The sequence below is a fragment of the Panulirus ornatus genome, chromosome 10 (assembly GCF_036320965.1).
Source record: "Panulirus ornatus isolate Po-2019 chromosome 10, ASM3632096v1, whole genome shotgun sequence".
In the NCBI taxonomy this organism is placed as follows: domain Eukaryota; kingdom Metazoa; phylum Arthropoda; class Malacostraca; order Decapoda; family Palinuridae; genus Panulirus; species Panulirus ornatus.
The window spans coordinates 8840487-8862726 of NC_092233.1; the positions used below are offsets into that span (position 1 = coordinate 8840487).

At 39.2% G+C, this 22240-nt stretch overlaps 1 protein-coding gene across 1 annotated transcript in view; it reads right to left on the reverse strand.

Annotated features, from left to right (window-relative positions):
- Window positions 1–22240, reverse strand: part of cos (kinesin-like protein costa) — a 131323-nt gene that overhangs the window by 76096 nt on the left and 32987 nt on the right. Inside the window, exons 8-11 of the mRNA XM_071665289.1 lie at window positions 20356–20567; window positions 16938–17115; window positions 12324–12670; window positions 5949–6055 (exon numbers count right to left, since the gene is read on the reverse strand). Coding sequence (XP_071521390.1) covers window positions 5949–6055; window positions 12324–12670; window positions 16938–17115; window positions 20356–20567 — 844 coding nt within the window. The remainder of the gene's footprint in view (window positions 1–5948; window positions 6056–12323; window positions 12671–16937; window positions 17116–20355; window positions 20568–22240) is intronic.

The window sequence follows — 22240 nt, forward strand, 5'->3', positions numbered from 1 at the left end:
GCCTACATCATCTCTGTCATGCTGCTGCTACGTGGCATCAATTTCCTCCCATAGATTAACAAGCTCTTCCAAACGTGTAAACTTATGTCCTTATCTCTCGAATCTTTATTAAAAAAATCCTGCCATTTGTGTACCTTGTCCTGTCTGTGATAACTAAGCAAATGAATTATAGTTACAGTGTGGGAAACCAGTACATGAAAAAATTTATATATACCCTATAGCACAACATAAAAACTATACCTCAGTACAAGAGTAAGCATTAGCAACAAGAATGAATTATCAAATGTGGGCATCAAATGGGTGCTAGCTAATCTTTGTGGGGCATGGGAAAGTGGCTCTTATCATTCTTGACATGCACTTAGTTGCTTAACTATCTTTGAAACAAATAACAACTCTCACCTTATAAGAGTCCTACTAAGACCTAGGAGATAAAGAACATTAAAAATATTGGTTGTTTCAAAACATTTCCACATCTGCAAATATTTATTTCTATAAACAAGCTCCACAGAACTGGTGATTCCTCCTTTCATATCACATGCATTACTTCCATTTAAGACCAGTCCTTACAAATAGGGTCTTGGGTAACTGACTACTTTAATCTGATGTTTTATAGTCACTACTATATAAAGTGACAGTGTTGCTGATTGGTTGGTAAGGATATTCAGTGTATGTATGCATCATGGTGAAGTGCCTGAGGATTGGCGGAATGCATGTGTAGTGCCATTGTACAAAGAAAAAGGGGATAAAGGTGAGTGTTCAAATTACAAAGGCATAAGTTTGTTGGCAATTATATGGGAGGGTATTGATTGAGAAGGTTAAAGCATGTAAAGAGCATCAGACTGGGAAAGAGCAGAGTGGTTTCAGAAGTGGTAGAGGATGTGTAGATCAGGTGTTTGCTTTGAAGAATGTATGTGAGACATACTTAGAAAAGCAGATGGATTTGTATGTAGCATGATAGTTTTCATGCATGGTGTTTTTGACAAGAAAATAGTGAAGTTGGAGAAAAATGTAGCTTAGACATTGAAGCTTATTGATACAGTGGTGAAATTGATGAGAACTGCTATTGACGTTTGTGTGAATAAATTGTACATTTCCTTTTCCATAGCCAGAGGTTGAACCATTATGTGACATTCATTTTTTTTTTTTTTTCATTCATTTCAAGCTAAAAGTTTGTTTTATAAATTGTTTTTTACATTTTTCATATGTATATATATGTATGTGTGTGTGTGTGTGTGTATGTGCGTATGTGTGTGTATGTGTGTGTGTGTGTGTGTGTGTATGTATATGTATATTATCCCTGGGGATAGGGGTGAAAGAATACTTCCCACGTATTCCTCGCGTGTCGTAGAAAGCGACTAGAGGGGACGGGAGCGGGGGGCCGGAAATCCTCCCCTCCTTGTATTAACTTTCTAAAATGGGAAACAGAAGAAGGAGTCACGCGGGGAGTGATCATCCTCCTCGAAGGCTCAGAGTGGGATGCCTAAATGTGTGTGGATGTAACCAAGATGTGAAAAAAGGAGAAATAGGTAGTATGTTTGAGGAAAGGAACCTGGATGTTTTGGCTCTGAGTGAAACGAAGCTCAAGGGTAAAGGGGAAGAGTGGTTTGGAAATGTCTGGGGAGTGAAGTCAGGGGTTAGTGAGAGGACAAGAGCAAGGGAAGGAGTAGCAATACTCCTGAAACAGGAGTTGTGGGAGTATGTGATAGAATGCAAGAAAGTAAATTCTCGATTAATATGGGTAAAACTGAAAGTCGATGGAGAGAGGTGGGTGATTATTGGTGCATATGCACCTGGGCATGAGAAGAAAGATCATGAGAGGCAAGTGTTTTGGGAGCAGCTAAATGAGTGTGTTAGCGGTTTTGATGCACGAGACCGGGTTATAGTGATGGGTGATTTGAATGCAAAGGTGAGTAATGTGGCAGTTGAGGGAATAATTGGTATGCATGGGGTGTTCAGTGTTGTAAATGGAAATGGTGAAGAGCTTGTAGATTTATGTGCTGAAAAAGGACTGATGATTGGGAATACCTGGTTTAAAAAGCGAGATATACATAAGTATACTTATGTAAGTAGGAGAGATGGCCAGAGAGCGTTATTGGATTACGTGTTAATTGACAGGCGCGCGAAAGAGAGACTTTTGGATGTTAATGTGCTGAGAGGTGCAACTGGAGGGATGTCTGATCATTATCTTGTGGAGGCTAAGGTGAAGATTAGTATGGGTTTTCAGAAAAGAGGAGTGAATGTTGGGGTGAAGAAGGTGGTGAGAGTAAGTGAGCTTGGGAAGGAGACCTGTGTGGGGAAGTACCAGGAGAGACTGTGTACAGAATGGAAAAAGGTGAGAACAATGGAAGTAAGGGGAGTGGGGGAGGAATGGGATGTATTTAGGGAATCAGTGATGGATTGCGCAAAAGATGCTTGTGGCATGAGAAGAGTGGGAGGTGGGCTGTTTAGAAAGGGTAGTGAGTGGTGGGATGAAGAAGTAAGAGTATTAGTGAAAGAGAAGAGAGAGGCATTTGGACGATTTTTGCAGGGAAAAAATGCAATTGAGTGGGAGAAGTATAAAAGAAAGAGACAGGAGGTCAAGAGAAAGGTGCAAGAGGTGAAAAAAAGGGCAAATGAGAGTTGGGGTGAGAGACTATCAGTAAATTTTAGGGAGAATAAAAAGATGTTCTGGAAGGAGGTAAATAGGGTGCGTAAGACAAGGGAGCAAATGGGAACTTCAGTGAAGGGCGCAAATGGGGAGGTGATAACAAGTAGCGGTGATGTGAGAAGGAGATGGAATGAGTATTTTGAAGGTTTGTTGAATGTGTCTGATGACAGAGTGGCAGATATAGGGTGTTTTGGTCGAGGTGGTGTGCAAAGTGAGAGGGTTAGGGAAAATGATTTGGTAAACAGAGAAGAGGTAGTAAAAGCTTTGCGGAAGATGAAAGCCGGCAAGGCAGCAGGTTTGGATGGTATTGCAGTGGAATTTATTAAAAAAGGGGGTGACTGTATTGTTGACTGGTTGGTAAGGTTATTTAATGTATGTATGACTCATGGTGAGGTGCCTGAGGATTGGCGGAATGCGTGCATAGTGCCATTGTACAAAGGCAAAGGGGATAAGAGTGAGTGCTCAAATTACAGAGGTATAAGTTTGTTGAGTATTCCTGGTAAATTATATGGGAGGGTATTGATTGAGAGGGTGAAGGCATGTACAGAGCATCAGATTGGGGAAGAGCAGTGCGGTTTCAGAAGTGGTAGAGGATGTGTGGATCAGGTGTTTGCTTTGAAGAATGTATGTGAGAAATACTTAGAAAAGCAAATGGATTTGTATGTAGCATTTATGGATCTGGAGAAGGCATATGATAGAGTTGATAGAGATGCTCTGTGGAAGGTATTAAGAATATATGGTGTGGGAGGCAAGTTGTTAGAAGCAGTGAAAAGTTTTTATCGAGGATGTAAGGCATGTGTACGTGTAGGAAGAGAGGAAAGTGATTGGTTCTCAGTGAATGTAGGTTTGCGGCAGGGGTGTGTGATGTCTCCATGGTTGTTTAATTTGTTTATGGATGGGGTTGTAAGGGAGGTAAATGCAAGAGTTTTGGAAAGAGGGGCAAGTATGAAGTCTGTTGGGGATGAGAGAGCTTGGGAAGTGAGTCAGTTGTTGTTCGCTGATGATACAGCGCTGGTGGCTGATTCATGTGAGAAACTGCAGAAGCTGGTGACTGAGTTTGGTAAAGTGTGTGGAAGAAGAAAGTTGAGAGTAAATGTGAATAAGAGCAAGGTTATTAGGTACAGTAGGGGTGAGGGTCAAGTCAATTGGGAGGTGAGTTTGAATGGAGAAAAACTGGAGGAAGTGAAGTGTTTTAGATATCTGGGAGTGGATCTGTCAGCGGATGGAACCATGGAAGCGGAAGTGGATCATAGGGTGGGGGAGGGGGCGAAAATTTTGGGAGCCTTGAAAAATGTGTGGAAGTCGAGAACATTATCTCGGAAAGCGAAAATGGGTATGTTTGAGGGAATAGTGGTTCCAACAATGTTGTATGGTTGCGAGGCGTGGGCTATGGATAGAGATGTGCGCAGGAGGATGGATGTGCTGGAAATGAGATGTTTGAGGACAATGTGTGGTGTGAGGTGGTTTGATCGAGTAAGTAACGTAAGGGTAAGAGAGATGTGTGGAAATAAAAAGAGCGTGGTTGAGAGAGCAGAAGAGGGTGTTTTGAAATGGTTTGGGCACATGGAGAGAATGAGTGAGGAGAGATTGACCAAGAGGATATATGTGTCGGAGGTGGAGGGAACGAGGAGAAGAGGGAGACCAAATTGGAGGTGGAAAGATGGAGTGAAAAAGATTTTGTGTGATCGGGGCCTGAACATGCAGGAGGGTGAAAAGAGGGCAAGGAATAGAGTGAATTGGAGTCATGTGGTATACAGGGGTTGACGTGCTGTCAGTGGATTGAATCAGGGCATGTGAAGCGTCTGGGGTAAACCATGGAAAGCTGTGTAGGTATGTATATTTGCGTGTGTGGACGTGTGTATGTACATGTGTATGGGGGGGGGGGGTTGGGCCATTTTCTTTCGTCTGTTTCCTTGCGCTACCTCGCAAACGCGGGAGACAGCGACAAAGTATAAAAAAAAAAAAAAAAAAAAAAAAAAAAAAAAAAAAAAATTTATGGATCTGGAAAAGGCATATGACAGAGTTGATAGTGATGCTCTATGGAAGTATTAAGAGTATATGGTGCGGGAGGTAAGTTGCTAGACTCAGTAAAAAGATTTTATCAAGGATGTAAGGCATGTGTATGAGTAAGGAAAAGAGGAAAGTGAGTGGTTCCCAGTGAATGTCGGTTTGTGGTTTGTGGCAGGGGTGTGTGATGTCTCCATGGCTGTTTAATTTGTGTATGGATGGGGTTGTTAGGGAGGTGAATGCAAGAGTTTTGGAGAGCGGGGCAAGTATGCAGTCTGTTGTGGATGAGAGGGCTTGGAAAGTGAGTCAGTTGTTGTTCGCTGATGATACAGGGCTGGTGGCTGATTCGGGTGAGAAACTGCAGAAGTTGGTGACTGAGTTTGGTGGAGTGTGTGAAAGAAGAAAGTTGAGAGTAAATGTGAATAAGAGCAAGGTTTTTAGATTCAGTAGGGTTGAGGGACAAGTCAATTGGAAGGTAAGTTCGGATGGAGAAAAACTGGAGGAAGTGAAGTGTTTTAGATGTCTGACAGTGGATTTGGCAGCGGATGGAACCATGGAAGCGGAAGTGAGTCACAGGGTGGGGAAGGGGGCAAAGGTTCTGGGAGGGTTGAAGAATGTTTGGAAGGCAAGAACATTATCTCGAAGAGCAAAACTGGGTATGTTTGAAGGAACAGTGGTTCCAACAATATTACATGGTTGTGAGGCATGGGCGATAGATAGGGTTGTGCGAAGGAGGGTGGAAGTGTTGGAAATGAGATGTTTGAGGACAATATGTGGTGAGAGGTGGTTTTATCAAGTAAGTAATGAAAAGGTAAGAAAGATGTGTGGTAATAAAAAGAGTGTGGTTGAGAGAGCAAAAGAGGGTGTATTGAAATGGTTTGGTCACATGGAGGGAATGAGTGAGGAAAGATTGACAAAGAGGATATATGTGTCAGAGGTGGAGGGAACGAGGAGAAGTGGGAGACCAAATTGGAGGTGGAAGGATGGAGTGAAAAAGATTTTGAGCAATAGGGGCCTTAACATACAGGAGGGTGAAAGGCGTGCAAGGAATAGAGTGAATTGGAAATATGTGGTATAACAGGGTCAGTGCTGTCAATGGATTGAAACAGGGCATGTGAAGTGTCTGGGGTGAACCATGGAAAGTTTTGTGGGGCCTAGATGTGGAAAGGGAGATGTGGTTTTGGTGCATTACACGACAGCTAGAGACTGAGTGTTAACAAATGTGGCCTTTGTTGTCTTTTCCTAGTCCTCAAAGCAGATTTTGTAAAGTTCAATAAAAAAAACATGTGGATACCTTATCAGCTTTACATTTCTTTCTTGGAGATTTAGATATCTGTGATATTTCAGAAGTATTTGAATGAGAAGATCTTCCTCCAGGATGCAGAACTTCACTCTCTGACTCTGCAAGGAATTAACACTCATTACAATCTAAAATGAAGTAACTATTCTGATATTAATCATGATCACTCACAAATATCACTCTATCAATTAATCTCTTACATTATATGCTCCAATAACCATTCCAAAAGAAATACTTTTGCTAATTCTGTAGTAACACATTACTTGCGAAACATTTCCACACCTTCAATTGCTGAACACCTAAAAGCAGTGCCTGAATCTTTTCACTAAAGAATTCTGTTTGCTGGTGTGGCAATTGAGTTTGTCTAACAAAGCCATCATATTGTTTGGAGTCTGTCTTTTTTCACTGAAGTGCATATTTCTGACAATTGCTATATAATGGCCTCTTAAAGGCAAGCTCGAATGTAGTTCACTTCTTTTAATAAACTGTGGTAACTGACACCGAGCCTAGAAGTATCTGTTGGATGCTTTTGATAAATGTGTTGGTCACTCCATGTGTGTGTCAGTACCAAGAGAACTAAGAAGAAATCCTAAGATGTCCCTCAACCATTCTGCACTACAAGATGAGCATCCAGTTGTGTGAGAAGTTCAATGCACTCTTCAACTCAGCCTAAAACACTGCCAAGCACAACTGGAGCCTCTGGGCCTTAAAACATGTGCTACCTCCAGAAAAAGAATAGTCTAGATCTATAAATATACATTATTATTACTATTATTATCATTATTATTATCATAATCATTATCATTATTATTATCATTATTATTATCATCATTATCATTTTCATCATCATCATTATTATCATACTTAGTTGCTGTCTCCCGCATCAGCAAGGTAGCAAAAGGAAACAAACAAAAAAATGGCCCAACCCACCCGCATACACATGTATATACATAAATGCCCACACACGCACATATACATACCTATGCATTTCAATGTATACATACATATACATACACAGACATATACATATATATACACATGTACATATTCATACTAGCAATGAATATGGCATCCCCTCCCTCAGCACACACACAAGGTACTGCTAAGAAAAGACAACAAAGGCCACATTCATTCACACTCAGTCTCTAGTTGTCATGAGTAATGCAACGAAACCACAGCTCCCTTTCCACATCCAGACCCCACAAAACTTTCCATGGTTTAACCCAGACACTTCATATGCCCTGGTTCAATCCACTGACAGCACGTCAACCCCATTATACCACATCGTTCCAATTCACTATTCCTTGCACGCCTTTCACCCTCCTGTATGTTCAGGCCCCAATAGCTCAAAATCTTTTTCACTCCATCCTTACACCGCCAATTTGGTCTCCCACTTCTCCGCGTTCCCTCCACCTCTGACACATACATCCTCTTTGTCAATCTTTCCTCACTCATTCTCTCTATGTGGCCAAAACATTTCAATATACCCTCTTCTGCTCTCTCAACCACACTCTTTTTATTACCACACATCTCTCTTACCTTTTCATTACTTACTCAATCAAACCACCTCACACCACATATTGTCCTCAAACATTTCACTTTCAACACATCCACCCTCCTATGCACAACCCTATCTACAGCCCACACCTTGCAACCATTATTGGAACCACTATTCCTTCAAGCATACCCATTTTTGCTCTCCAAGGTAACATTCTCATCTTCCACACATTCTTCTATGCTCCCAGTACCTCCGCCCCCTCCCCCCACCCTATGACTCACTTCCGCTTCCATGGTTCCATCCACTGCTAAATCCACTCCCAGATATCTAAAACACTTCACTTCCTGCAGTTTTTCTCCATTCAAACTTACCTCCCAATCAACTTGTCCCTCAATTCTACTGAACCTAATAACCTTGCTCTTATTCACATTTACTCTCAGCTCTCTTCTTTCACACACTTTACCAAACTCAGTCAGCAACGTCTGCAGTTTCTCACCTGAATCAGCCACCAGCCCTGTATCATCAGCGAACAATGACTGACTCACTTTCCAAGCCCTCTCATCCACAACAGACTGCATACTTGCCCCTTTCTCCAAAACTCTTGCAATCACCTCCCTAAGAATGGCCCATCCACTCATATACTGGAAGCCCCCTCCCACCCACTCCTTGTATTTAAATTTCTAAAAAGGAAAACAGAAAAAGGTGTCAAGGTGTCAGTGGGGAATGTTCATCCTCCTCAAAGGCTCAGATTGGGGTGTCTGAATGTGTGTGGATGTAATAAGATGAGAAGAAAGGAGAGATAGGTAGTATGTTTGAGGAAAGAAACCTGGATGTTCTGGCTCTGAGTGAAACGGAGCTCAAGGGTAAAGGGGACGAGTGTTTTGGGAAAGTCTTGGGGGTAAAGTCAGGAGTTGGTGAGAGGACTAGAGCTAAAAGGAGTATCAATACTCTGGAAGCAGGAGTTGTGGGAGTATGTAATAGAGTGTAAGAAAGTAAATTCTAGATTGATGTGAATAAAACTGGAAGTGGATGGAGAGAGGTGGGTGAGTATTGAGAAGGAAGATCATGAGAGGCAAGTATTTTGGGAGCAGCTGAGTGAGTGCATTAGAAGCTTTGATGCATGAAACAGGGTTATAGTAATGGGGGATTTAAATGCAAAGGTGAGTAATCTGGCAGTTGAAGGCATAATTGGTGTGCATGGGGTGTTCAGTGTTGTAAATGGAAATGGTGAAGAGCTTGTGGATTTGTGTGCTGAAAAAAAGACTGGTGATTGGATATACCAGGTTTAAAGAGAGAGATATTCATAAGTATACATATGTGAGTAGGAGAGGCACGTAAAAGAGAGACTCTTGGATGTTAATGTGCTGAGAGGGGTAGCTGGAGGGATGTCTGATCACTATCTTGTGGAGGCAAAGGTGAAGATTTATAAAGGTTTCCAAAAAAGAAGAGAGAATATTGGGAAGAAGAGAGTGGTGAGAGCAAGTGAGATTGGAAAGAATACGAGTGAGGAAGTACCAAGAGAGACTGAGTGCAGAATGGCAAAAGGTGAGAGCAAATGACATGAGGAGAGTGGGTAAGGAATGGAAGGTATTTAGGGAAGCAGTGATGGCTTGCGCAAAAGATGCATGTAGCATGAGAAAAGTGAGAGGTGGGCAGATTAAAAAGGGTAGTGAGTGGTGGGATGAAGAAGTAAGGTTGTTAGCAAAAGAGATAAGAGAAGCTTTTGGATGATACTTGCAGGAAAGTAGTGCAAATGACTGGGAGATGTATAAAAGAAAGTGGCAGAAGGTTATGAGAAAGGTGCAATGGTTGAAAAAGAGGGCAAACGGGATGTGGGGTGAGAGAGTATCATTAAGTTTTAGGGAGAATACAAAGATGTTTTGGAGGGAGGTAAATAACATGTGTAAGACAAGAGAACAAATGGGAACATCAGGAAGTGGGTAAGTGGGAAGGTGATAACAGTTAGTGATAAAGTGGGAAGAAGATGGAGTGAGTATTTTGAAGGTTTGTTGAATGTGTTTGATGATAGAGTGGCAGATATAAGGTGTTTTGGTTGGAGTGGTGTGTGAAGTGAGATGGTCTGGGAGAATGGTTTGATAAAGAGAGAAGAGATAGTGAAAGCTTTGCAGATGATGAAATCTGGCGAGGTGGTGGGTTTGGATGGTATTGCAGTGGAATTTATCAAAAAAGGGGGTGACTGTGTTGTTGATTGGTTGGAAAGGATATTAAATGTATGCATGGAACATGGTGAAGTGCCTGAGGACTGGTGGATTGCATGCATAGTGCCATTGTACAAATGCAAAGAGGATAACGGTGAGTGTTCAAACTACAGAGGCATAAGTTTGTTGAGTATTCCTGGGAAATTATATGGGAGGGTATTGACTGAGAGGGTGAAGGCATGTCCAGAGCATCAGATTTGGGAAGAGCATTGTGGCTTCAGAAGTAGTAGAGGATGTGTCGATCAGGTGTTTGCTTTGAAAAATATATGTGAGAAATACTTAGAAAAACAGATGGGTTTGTATGTAGCACTTATGGATCTGGAGAAAGCATATGATAGGGTTTATAGAGATACTTTGTGGAAGGTTTTAAGAGTATATAGTGTGGGAGGTAAGTTGCTAGAAGCATTGAAAAGTTTTTACCAAGGATGTAAGGCATGTGTACAAGTAGCAATCTTTCAAAATCCTTACTCTCCATCTCCTTATCATCTTATTTTTACCCACTACTGTATCCCCATTTGCCCCTTTCACCAATGATCTCATTTGTTCTGTTTTTCTCAGACTATTAAGCTCCTTCCAAAACACCTTATTCTCCCTGATGTGTGTTGATACTCACTCAGCCCAAATCTCATTTACCTTCTTTCTCAGCACTTCTACCTTCCTCTTGATCTCTTGCCACTTTATCTTGTACATCTCTCAAACTCCTGCACTCCTTCCTTGCAACTAATGTCCACACACCTTTCTCTCTCACTAGCAACACATCATCATCCAATCACTCAATAGCCTTTTTTACATGTCTACTTCCCTACTTCCCCATGCCTCACACTTCCCAAAATACTTCCCATTTCTCATCCAATCCCCTATCCTTACAGTACTTACTTAAAACCACTCCCCTATACCTACAGTACTTACTTACAGCCACTCCCCTATACAAAGAGACTACTTAAAACTGATGAGATGTATTCCTGATTAATGTTCGCTGTTACAATCCATTAAAAGGAGTTGTTAGAACAAGGTTTTTAGGGAGATGAGTTCCTGACAGTCCATTATTACACAGGTAAGTGTTATAGTATGGCTTCTTTCAGTAACAATTATGGCTCTGCAGATCTTACTTTGGTGTTTTAGAGATAAAACAATGTTAATATAAATATCAAATAAAACAATCTGATCAACATTCAGAAGTTTGTCTGAGTTTGCAGTGTTGTTGATCAATACAGCCTTGCTCCAACAGCAAACCTACACCTTCCTGGCCAGCTCTCCATCATCTCCCACGGCTTTTTCCTTATGAGAGAAAAATTTGTTGCAAGTTAGAACTCGGTGGAGTGGCTGGTTCCCTTTATCCTCTCATATCATTTTACAAGTGAGGGAAAGCTAATCTAAGTGGCTGATCCACAAGTGCCTGACACTCACCTGGCTCAACTCTGCATATCACTTTCCATCTTTTAGTTTATATCAATCATTTTCCAGGGTATGTTGAATGTTTTAACTATACTCACACTCGCAAGCCATTTTCCAGATGTGATGGGTTTAATATGTTCTTTACTTACACATAGGTGGTAGCTAAAAAGTGCATCTGAACTGAAGTGAGTTATTGGATTAGAGAATGTAAGCAAAGATAGCAGAAGATATATTCATTGGTTATCTGTTTTGTTTGATAGAATTTATTTCATTTCTTACTTCTATATATATTTATTTATTCATTATACATAATCACTGTTTCCTGCATTAGTGAGGTAGCACCAGGAAACAGATGAAGAAAGGCCTATCCACTCATATGCACATATATACATACATAAATGCCCATATATGCATATATACATACATACAGATATCAACATATACATACACATACACATATCAACATATACATGCACATACACAGACATATAATTATATACACATGTTCATATTCATACTTGCTTGCCTTCATCCATTCCTGTCACTACCTTGCCCCACAAGAAACAGCATCGTTACTTTATTCATTAAATGAATATTTTTTCATGTCCGTTACACAAAAATCTGTTAAACAAGGTTGCATTACAACAAGTCCTTCTGCACTTACTCTGCTTACTTACTTCCTACCCTTGGAATTCCTTCTGTCTTTATAGGGCTCCCTTAGTGCTCAGGAAGCTACATCCATAGGGTGGAACCATAGGTCATAGAATGAAGTAATGGGTAAGTGTCAATGTAGGGAGAGTGTCGGCAGCTGAGGAGTAAGTGCTCAGTATTCTCACTCTTGCAGTTGCATCATGGGGATGATGGACCTTGATATCCAATGAGCCAGTGTTTGTAGTGATGTAAGAATGGGTAATGTTCACATCAAACACAGGAAAATGTAATTCCTGGTTTTGGGAAGTGTGGCTTCACATGGGTGTAAGACTGCTAGGGTTGTATCTATGGCTGAATTAGGAGAGTTTTACTTTTTTCTTTTTTTCTCATCAACACTATATATATGGTGTTTAGCAGGTTAGAGGGATAGGATAATTGGGGTGTGAGTTTGAATGGAAAGAAATTGGAGGAAGTATAGCAATATAAGCAGTGATGAATATGTCTAACATGGCATGATTCTGCATAGACTATCCTTCTTATATATACAAGGAACAGTTCATATGATCAAGATATAATAACCAATAAATCAACAGAGTTCTTCCTTACCTTTATCAGATATACTTGATCTGAGGAACATGCTAGCATCACTATCTTCTTCACAATGAACAGATGAATTTTCTGCTGTTATAATAGTTGAGCTACATGCTTCAGGCAGTGGAGAAGCTATAAAAGTTGTAGCAGAAACATTTCTACCATGTGAACTGCTGACACTGTCTCTTGTTTTCCTTGGTGCAACCTGGAGCCCCTTACATAACAGAGAGGTATTAGAAGTCTTCCTAGAAAATCTTGAAGACTTCTGGCAAATATTCTTTGACTCAGTTTCATTCTCTCTTCTTGCTGACTGTGACCTACTTCTCTCAAAACTCTCTCTTGCTGGAGATGAGGTATCATGGCTGAAATTAATCAAAAAACAAATATGAAAATACTTCAAGAAAAAAGTGTTTACTACTCTTTATCTCACTACACAAAAGATAAAGGTAGGGTCAGGTTGGCTGCATAGATAATTTCAACCAAAAAATAAGAGAATGTAAAGAGCACACAAGAAACTATTCTTCTTCCATGCCCATGCTCTGCATTTCAATACAGATATCCACTATGTAAGCACAATGCTTCATTTTCCCACAGGAAATATACCTCCATCATAACATACCACTACACAAGACTTAACTCATACAACTCATTCTTTGTAACTTAAGATTTTCCTGCAGTTAGCATCATGTGCTAGCCCTGCCATTTGGCAAAATGGTAGGTAGTAGGTATGAACATTTGACAGGAGCATTAGGTAAAAAACTAGGTAGAAGTAGTAGGTAGGAATTTAGGTGGGAGCATTAGATATAATTAATGGGTTGGAACATTAGGCAGCAACATTTGGTAGATACATTAGGTAGAGGTAGTCATTAGGAACTACAGATAGGAACCTCTGGAAATACTGTGCTGGAGTTGCCCTTTGCCAGTGGCATGTTAAGAGTGAGACACTAAAGGTTAAGAAGCGGCATTGTAGTTTCACCAGTTATGGAGACTTTTGCTACAGCAGTCCCCAATGAGGGAGTTCCCAGAGGGAACAGGCAGAATCATATATAAGTAGCCACCCTCGACAGAACCATCAGATCCAGCCTGAAGATAGAACAAGGTAGTTGCAAAACATTGCCGCCCTTTAGGGAACTAAAGAGGCTTTAAGACCACCAAAAAAATTGGACGGCAAATAGAAACTGTACATAAGAAAATGAATAAAGGAGAATGTGCCATAGTTTTCAACCTCATATGCGTCCATGAGAATATCCTGCCTGGCTACACCAACATGATATTGAAATATAAAGTGGTTAATGGAATGGAGAAAGAAAACAAGAGAAAAAGTATTTATGAATTTTGAAGGAAGTGTAAAGCCTGACTTTTAAAACAAACCAAAGTATAATAGTGGGAAAATTAACCAACATTTCGGCAAGGTTAGCCTGGGAAAGTTGATAAGTCGGACTGCTTTCAACTCAACTCTGTGAACTAAAGATGCAGAGCTAGACCCACCCAAGATGTGAAAGCAGTAGTCAAACAAGGATGGATCAATCCTTTGTATAAACAGAGCAACTATTTGGAAGAAAAAAATTCATCATCTAAATGGAAATCCAAGTTTCTTAAATGCAGAATTAGCTATTTCCATGATGTAAGGTTTCCAAGATAGAGTGGATGTTATAGTAATGCACACCAAGTCTGTTCATAGAGTCAAGAGGTGGAAGTACAGATCCACTACAGGAGAGAGCAATGTTGTGAGGAATTTTTGATAAAGAGATGGACAAATACAAGGTCTTGGAAGCATTAAACTTAACCAGATTTTATCTACCTTTGAGATGAAAAACATATAATATAGTTGTGATAAACCTATGAATAAACAATTAGAAAATTAGGTATGAAAGTGCTCAACGGAAGGCAAATAATACACTTTTCACACTGTTTTTTCTTGTTTTGGTATATGTGGTGGACAACAATCTTACAATATTATCAATGGATGCAAAACATGTAGTAAGTACCACTTGTGTCTATGGCCCTCCATAAAAGAGGAAAAGCGTTAAACTAAAAACAAAATCAAAAGTGCTAAGGAGATTCAGAGATGGACAGCGAGGTGTGAATAATGGAAAACCCTCAGTTTGCAGCCTACAACTGTATGAACACTTCACAGTAACAAAGAAAAAATTAGTGCATGTGCTTTAGCTTTTACAATGTTTACTCATAATAAAAGTAACATCATAAAAAATATAGAAACAGACAAAAGCTATATATGTATTTCAAGAGCTAAATAAACAGAGAGTGCTAATGATGAAAAAGAAGGTTTTGTGGCAATTTGTGGGTGGTTTGAGCAATTTAAGAAGGACTCAAACTTAAAAAAAAATACAGGTTATGGGCAAGTCTGTGAGTGGAAATGCAAAAGCAGAAGCTGCTTACCCAACATTACTAGAAGAAATCTTTGAAGAAGGGGGGACATAAACTACATCAGAAACATAAATAGATAAGATGGCCCAATTTTGGAAGCATAAACCAAAACAAACCATGGTTTGAGATACGCAAAGATCGTATGACACTCCTCGTTGGTGGTAACACTTCAGGAGATATGAAGCTGAAGTCCTTACTTGTGTATCACTGTGAGACACCAACATCAATGAAGTGTTTCTCTAAATGTCATCATCATGTTATCTGGCACTCAAATATGAAGGGCTGGGTCCCCAGAACAGTGATTCCAAATCAGTTTACTACAGATTTCTGTCCAGTTGTCAAAGAATACTGTAGAAACAATAACCTTGAAAACAAAGCCATGCTGATTCTTGACAATGCTCCAGGTCACCAATCTAACTCAGATGACTTGAAAGATAATGCTCAAGTACTTTTTCTGCTCCCCAAACACAACTAACCTGATGGTTAATAATGGTGTTATTTTGAGTTTGGATTTGTTCTCTGATATCTATAAATGGTGAGTGATTGCATCTGGGCTGGTTTCTTTGTTATATGATGTGCAACTTGTGGGGAGATATTTGGATTATATTTCTCTCTGTGCCTTTGTGCTATGTGCTTTTTGCTGGCCTAGTTGGAGATGTTCATGAGGTGTGAGACAGTATGATCTAGGGATGAGAAATCATCTATACTGAAGTTTTGGAGCTTTCTTTTCATGTACTATGTGAAGGCTGACCAATCTACTTTCTGTAGTTTGAGTATATTTTTCAGTGCTTGTGTTGATCTGATGGGCTAGATGGAGTGTTATCAGCATGGGGAAGTAGTCAGAGGACAGTTTGTGTAGCATGCTCCAATCAGTCCTTGTGTGTAGTGCTGGTGAGCAGAATGTGACGTTGAATGAGGTCATCTGATAGAGGGAGTGGGAATGGGAGTCTGCTTGGTAGGAAGAGTAGGATTTGGATACTGAAAGGTTGCAGTTGGTTTACAAGCAGGTCATATGGGGGATCATGGGTAAGAGTGTTAAGCCAAGTGGAACGGTGAGCAATGGAAACTCCATAAAGGCAAGTTCTAGGCATGATGGCGAGGTTCTGCGGTTGGGGAGTGTATCTGGGGAGGTATATAGAGGGTGGCGGTATGAAGATACTGATTATGTTTTAGAGGGTACTGCAAACTTTCATTTTCATGTTTGTAGTTCAAAGGTGTTGTCAGTGTCAATGAGCTGTTTTGTAGTGTCACTGGTGTCGGAGAAATGATTAGTTTGTTGGACAAATGTTATGAGTCCTCCTCCTAGACCTTGTTCTCTATCATTTCTTACAGTTGTGTAGTTATAGAAAGGTGAGAGAGTAGATCTGAATGTAGATCTGAGTAGATCAATTGAGGTCAGTAAGACAAAACCGAAGAAAATGAAAGCTTGACCAGTTGACATTCTGCCAAAGGATGAAACTCCTTTGGGACTCAAAAAAGTGTTGTCTTAAAGAATAACACTATTCTTGTCGATATCTGTAATGTAAATCCTGTTACCTGGAGCCAATGCATTAAAGTCTCAAATAGAATCAGGAGACCCAAACACAAGCAAAAAATTACAAAAGAGGAAGGGACAGAAAAAAAAGACAATAAAGGAATGAGGGGATCAATATCAATTATGGTAATGATAATCACTCAATAAAAATGATAAGAATATAAAAATAGGTGTAACCTTTAAAGCTGACCAGAGAATGTACAAAGCACACCATACTCTTTAGAAACTATAAAAAATACCAAGCTATGGAAGGGTGGGGAAGAAAAAAGAAACAGATGAGGAATTATTCCAGGGTGCTGGGTAAATCAGTTCCCTGGAGTGATTGGATTGGTGGAGTGAGTGGACAGGTAATGTTATCAATGTGGTGGGCTTTGACTGATCAAAGATACCTCTACAATGAGTGAGTTGCTGATATGAGATACTGGTTAGTAATGGGAAGCAACTGCCCTAAAAGTCAGACTGGGCATCAGAGGGTCCTAACCCCCGAAATATCCATAAGTTATCTCTTATTGCTCAAAAGACAAACCATCTGAGGAAAGGAAATAATGCAACTCTAGAAGAGGTCTACAAAAATAATAATCTTCCTGAGAAAGTCTTTAGAAAATATCATGTTCAACTCAAAACCTTACACTTTCCTCGTTGATCAATTAATGCCAATCAATCTTACACAAATGCTGGGTAATAGATATCAACTAATAAAAATTTACCTGTCTTGTACATTATCTACTATCTGTTCGGTAAGAGTACGAAACTTCCCCTTCAATACCACCAACTGATCATAAAACTCTTCTCCAAGTGATGACATTGATGACGATTCAGTGTCTGTGTGTGAAGCAGCTGACAATGATGTTGAAGAGCCATTCACCTCTGGTTCACTAAGTTCCTCTGCAAAATAAATCACTAGTAACTAAAGTGTACAGAAGCTTCGCTGTAAAATGTTTTACTTGAAATACCTACAAAAACTCTAAAACAACCACTTAGTTTTAAAGTACAGAATATTTCAATAAATCATTCAACTTTTGGTAAAAGCATACTAGTTTTCAAGAAAAAAAGAAAGTGCTAGTCCTTTGACTTGGTTGAGAGATTTTCAGGCAGTATCGTGGGTGCATATCATAAGATATTCTTGTTTGGAATTGAGCCAGAAGTAATGGCTACATGAAATGCAGTCACTAAGGATCGAACTAACAATGAAAAAGTCAAATCTCCACATCCTTTACATCTACTGTAACTAGCTATAAAAACTCTATATCCAAACATCAATGTAGTTTATGCATCAGAGACTGAGGCTTCATATTTAGCATTATACTGCTGAAGTAGGAGATGTAGGAATGTGTTAAAGAGCATAAGGAAGTGAGTTCCAGACTGATAGAGATAAAACTGAAAATGGATTAAGGTGATGGGTGATTATTAGTGCTTAAATCCCTAACAAAAAGAATGATAATGAGAGGTGAGTGTTTTGGGAACAGCTAAGTGAATGTGTCAGTAGTTTTGATACAGGAGACAAGGTATCAGTGATGGGTAGTCTAAATGCAAAAGTGAGTAATATGGCAGCTGAGGGCATAACTGAGGGGCATGGGGTATTCAGGATGGTGAACGGAAATGAAAAGCTTATGGAGCTCTATGCTGAAAAAGGACTTGTGAATGAGACATACATAAGGATAAGTGGGTAAGTAAATAAGATAGTAAGCAAGCATTACTGGATTACATACTAATAGACAAGAATGCAAAAGACAGACTTTTAGAGGTGCATGTGCTGAAAAGGGCAGCTGGTGGGATGTATGATCATTACCTATGGGAGGTAAGGATGAAGATTTGGAGAGGTTTCTAGAAAAGAGGAAATGATAAGGGTGAGAAGAAGGTGGTGAAAGTAAGTGAGCTTAGAAATGAGAAATACAAAGAAATACCAGGAGAGACTGAGCATGGAATGACAAAAGGTGAGAATAAATGAAGGTAGGGTGGTGGAGGAGGAATGGGAGGCATTTAGGGAAGCAGTGCTTGAATGTGTGAGAGAAGTGCGTGGCAGGCGGAAGATGGGAAAGGGTCAAGTGAGAAAGGGTAGAAAGTGGTAAGATAACAAAGTAACGTTGCTAGTGAGAGAGAAAAGAGTGGTGTATGGGCAGTACTTTCAGGAAAGGAGTGGAAATGAATGGGAGATGTTCAAGAGAAAGTGGCAGGAGATCAAATGGAAAGTTCAGGGTCTGAAAAAGAGGGCAATTGAGAGTTGCAGTTAGTAAGTATCAGCAAGCTCTAGGGAAAAGATGTTTGGAAGGAGGTTAATATTGTGAAGAAAACAAGAGAACAAATGGAAACATTGGTGATGGAGGCAAATAGGGAAGTGGTAATAGACAGTGATAAGGTGGATATAATGGAGTGAGTACTTTGATTCAGCAACTTCCCTTCCTTACTTCTCACATTTACATTTCCACTCTTACATCCACCTCATTCCTTTTTCACCTCCTTCCAGTACAATTTCTTATTTGCCGTATGCTTTCATTCAACTTTATTCTAAAATCTTCATCAACTTTTTCTCAGCTATCCTGTGCCAGCTTCTTAACATTCTGCATACGCAACTTATATTCTTCCCTCCTACTGTGCTGAACTTCCACAGGCACATTCCTTTTGATCAATCTACCACATGCCAATTTCTTCTCTTCACAACATTTCTAATCTCATCCATCCACCATACATTTCCCCTTTTATTTTCATATCTCACAACCTTGTATCCAACTACTAATTCTACACCTTTAACAGTCTTTCTCAAAGCATTTTAAACACTTCATTCACACATGACTGATCCCTTTATTTACTTTAATTTCATCTAATTTTTTTGTCACCCTTTTTTCATACACCTCATTGCATTCTTTCTGATTCAACTTCTCACTTGCCAACACTTTAATCTCTATTCTTCCTCATGCCATACCTTCTGCCACAATCTCCAAGGAATCCCTCTCAATTCTAGTATCCAGTTCAACCTTTTTCAACATTTCATCCAATGCCACGTAATCAATCAAACTATTATGTTCTTCTCTTCCATCATTCCTCATCTATGTATGTCCACAAGATAATTTCCATTCTCATTTACTCCAGGCAATCCTCACTTACAAACTACCTCACTAATTTTATCACATCCCACCTTCGCATTCATATCATCCATCACAAAAACCTTTCTGTCTTCAAATTAATCTATGCAGTCATTCACATTTCCAGAAACACTTCATTTCATCCTTAACTTGTAATCTTCATATTCACAGGCTCATATACACATACCCTAAATACTTCACGATTCCAATCTTTCCTTTCACCCACCATTTTCTTCAACCATTCCATCCATGCCTTGTAACACCCTCTCATACTCTTAGTGACAGCACAATCGCTCACGCTTTTTCCCTCTTCTCTGATAATTTTCACTCATTTCCGTCCATACCACTCCTCCTTCCATGCCCTTTCAGAACTTGCATCCATTTCCATTTTCACAACATACATCCTGTCCAAGGATATGGGTTTCCCTAATCCCCAGCACAACTGAACTATAACTTTTGAATTTCTCCATAAACTCCCTCATTTCTACTCTCACCAGTCATCCCATTAACATTCAGAGCCATCACCCTAAATCAATTTTACTCCCTGGCATAACTAGTGGACTCTAGGGCTACTCCTTAACCTTTAATGCCTCAACCTTGACAGGCCACTGGCAGAGAACTCCAGTGCAGTGTTTCCCAGAGGCAGTGGGGCTTTCAGATTGTCCAAAGAACTAAAATTTCAATGCAAATTAAGTTTTTGTCTGTTCTAAAAACTACTATCCTGATGGAGTTGGGCAAAACTTCCCCCCTCAGTTCTGCCCCAAGGATGTATTAACAAGATCACCATGAGAAAGGGTGAGACTTGGATACTCAAAAAAAACTAGAGCATCACCTCTAGGCACTGATATTGAACTTTTCTCAATTGTCAAGCTCTCTACTGTAGCAGCAGCACCTCCTAACCTCATTGGTTATAATACTGCCACTGCACTCACTAGATTCATAATAACCAGACAGCATTTTTCTAAGATATCTCTGAAACACTAGAGTTTAGTTTCATGAATCTAGTAATATAACTGACTGTTTACAGGATAGACACTGTACTGACCTATGACTTCTAAGACTCTGTTAGCTGCACTGTTAAAGCGTAATGGTCCAAGATCTGCCCCAATGCATTCTTCAGCCTCTGCTTTCATGCACAGCCAAGACTCTATACGGGTCTTCTCGGCAAGTGATACCTGGGTGCTTTGTAGAATTTCTGATAACAGGTCTTCTGCACTTGATACAAGGAGCTGCCACTGAGATGCAGCAAACTGAAATCTATAAAATATCAGCATTATTATGATTATAATCAATATTCATCACTCTGTGCTACTTCACTTCTTCCACTCCGAGAAGGGTTGCAAATGCAGAGGTCAAGTGTTATCTCAGTAAAAGTGCTGTATGTTCACACTTATCCCTCACTCAAATGTACACCCCTGAAATCTAATACTCATACCTTGGCCCGTATCTTCCTAGCATTCGCAATATATATAGGCACTTCATTGGTTTGAACACTGTATGTTTCAATTTTCAAACAAAAAGTTTTGTGAGCTAAAAAATACCCTAACCTTCAATTTTTGGTATTTTTCTCAGAAAAATAGATTTCCTTGATAAACTCATTTTAAGAAGTGTTTTTCATGCTGAATAGAAATCTGCTGTTAGAATATTGTTTAGTTGTCATCATGACTTTCAATTAAGTTGTTAAATAAAGTAAATTTCATAATATTCTCTTATCCTTTTAATCGCATTTACTGGGTAAGTATCGGAAACTGAGACCATTATGATATATTTTTCTTGATTTTTTTCAACTACATAAGTGTTTCAATATCTTACCTTTCAATTTTGAAACAAAAGGTTTTTTGAACTAAAAAAATACCTGAACTATTAATACGTCCAATTTTTAGTATTTTTCTCAGAAAAATAGATTTCCTTCAAAAATTCATCATAATAATTTTTCATACTGAATACAAATCTGAGATTAAAATATCGTTTGGTTGTCTAAATGACCTTTATTTAAGCTGTTAAACGAACTCAGTATCAAAGTATCATCTTCTCATTTTCACTATATTTACTGGGTATGTATAGCTAACTGAGAGAATTATGATATATTTTCCAAGATTATTTCAAGTATAGAAGTGTTTGATCATTGTATGTTTCAATTTTCAAACAAAAAGTTTTTTGAGCTCAAAAATACCCTGACCTTCAATGTTTGGTATTTTCCTCAGAAAAATAGATTTCCTTGAAAAACTCATTTTATGAAAGAAGTATTTTTCTTGCTGAATAAAAATCTGCTGTTAGAATATTGTTTAGTTGTCATTATCACTTTCAATTAAGTTGTTAAATACATTAAATTTTATAATATTCTCTGGTCCTTTTAATTGTATTTACTAGGTATGTATCAGAGACTGAGACCATTATGATATATTTTTCATGATTTTTTCAACTACATAAGTGTTTGAACATCTCATCTTTCAATTTTGAAACAAAAAGTTTTTTGAGCTAAAAAATACCCTGAGCTATTACCTTACATATTTAGTATTTTTCTCAGAAAAATAAGTTTCCTTGAAAAACTCATTATAAGAAGAATTTTTCAAGCTGAATAAAAATCTGGTGTTAAAATACTGTTTAGTTGTCATTATGACTTTCAATTAAGTTGTTAAATGAAGTATTTTTTTTTTCTTATTTTGCTTTGTCGCTGTCTCCCGCGTTATCGAGGTAGCGCAAGGAAACAGACGAAAGAAATGGCCCAACCCACCCACATACACATGTATATACATACACGTCCACCCACGCAAATATACATACCTATACATCTCAATGTACATATATATACACACACAGACATACACATATATACACATGTACATAATTCATACTGTCTGCCTTTATTCATTCCCATCGCCACCTCACCACACATGGAATAACAACCACCCCTCCCCCCTCATGTGTGC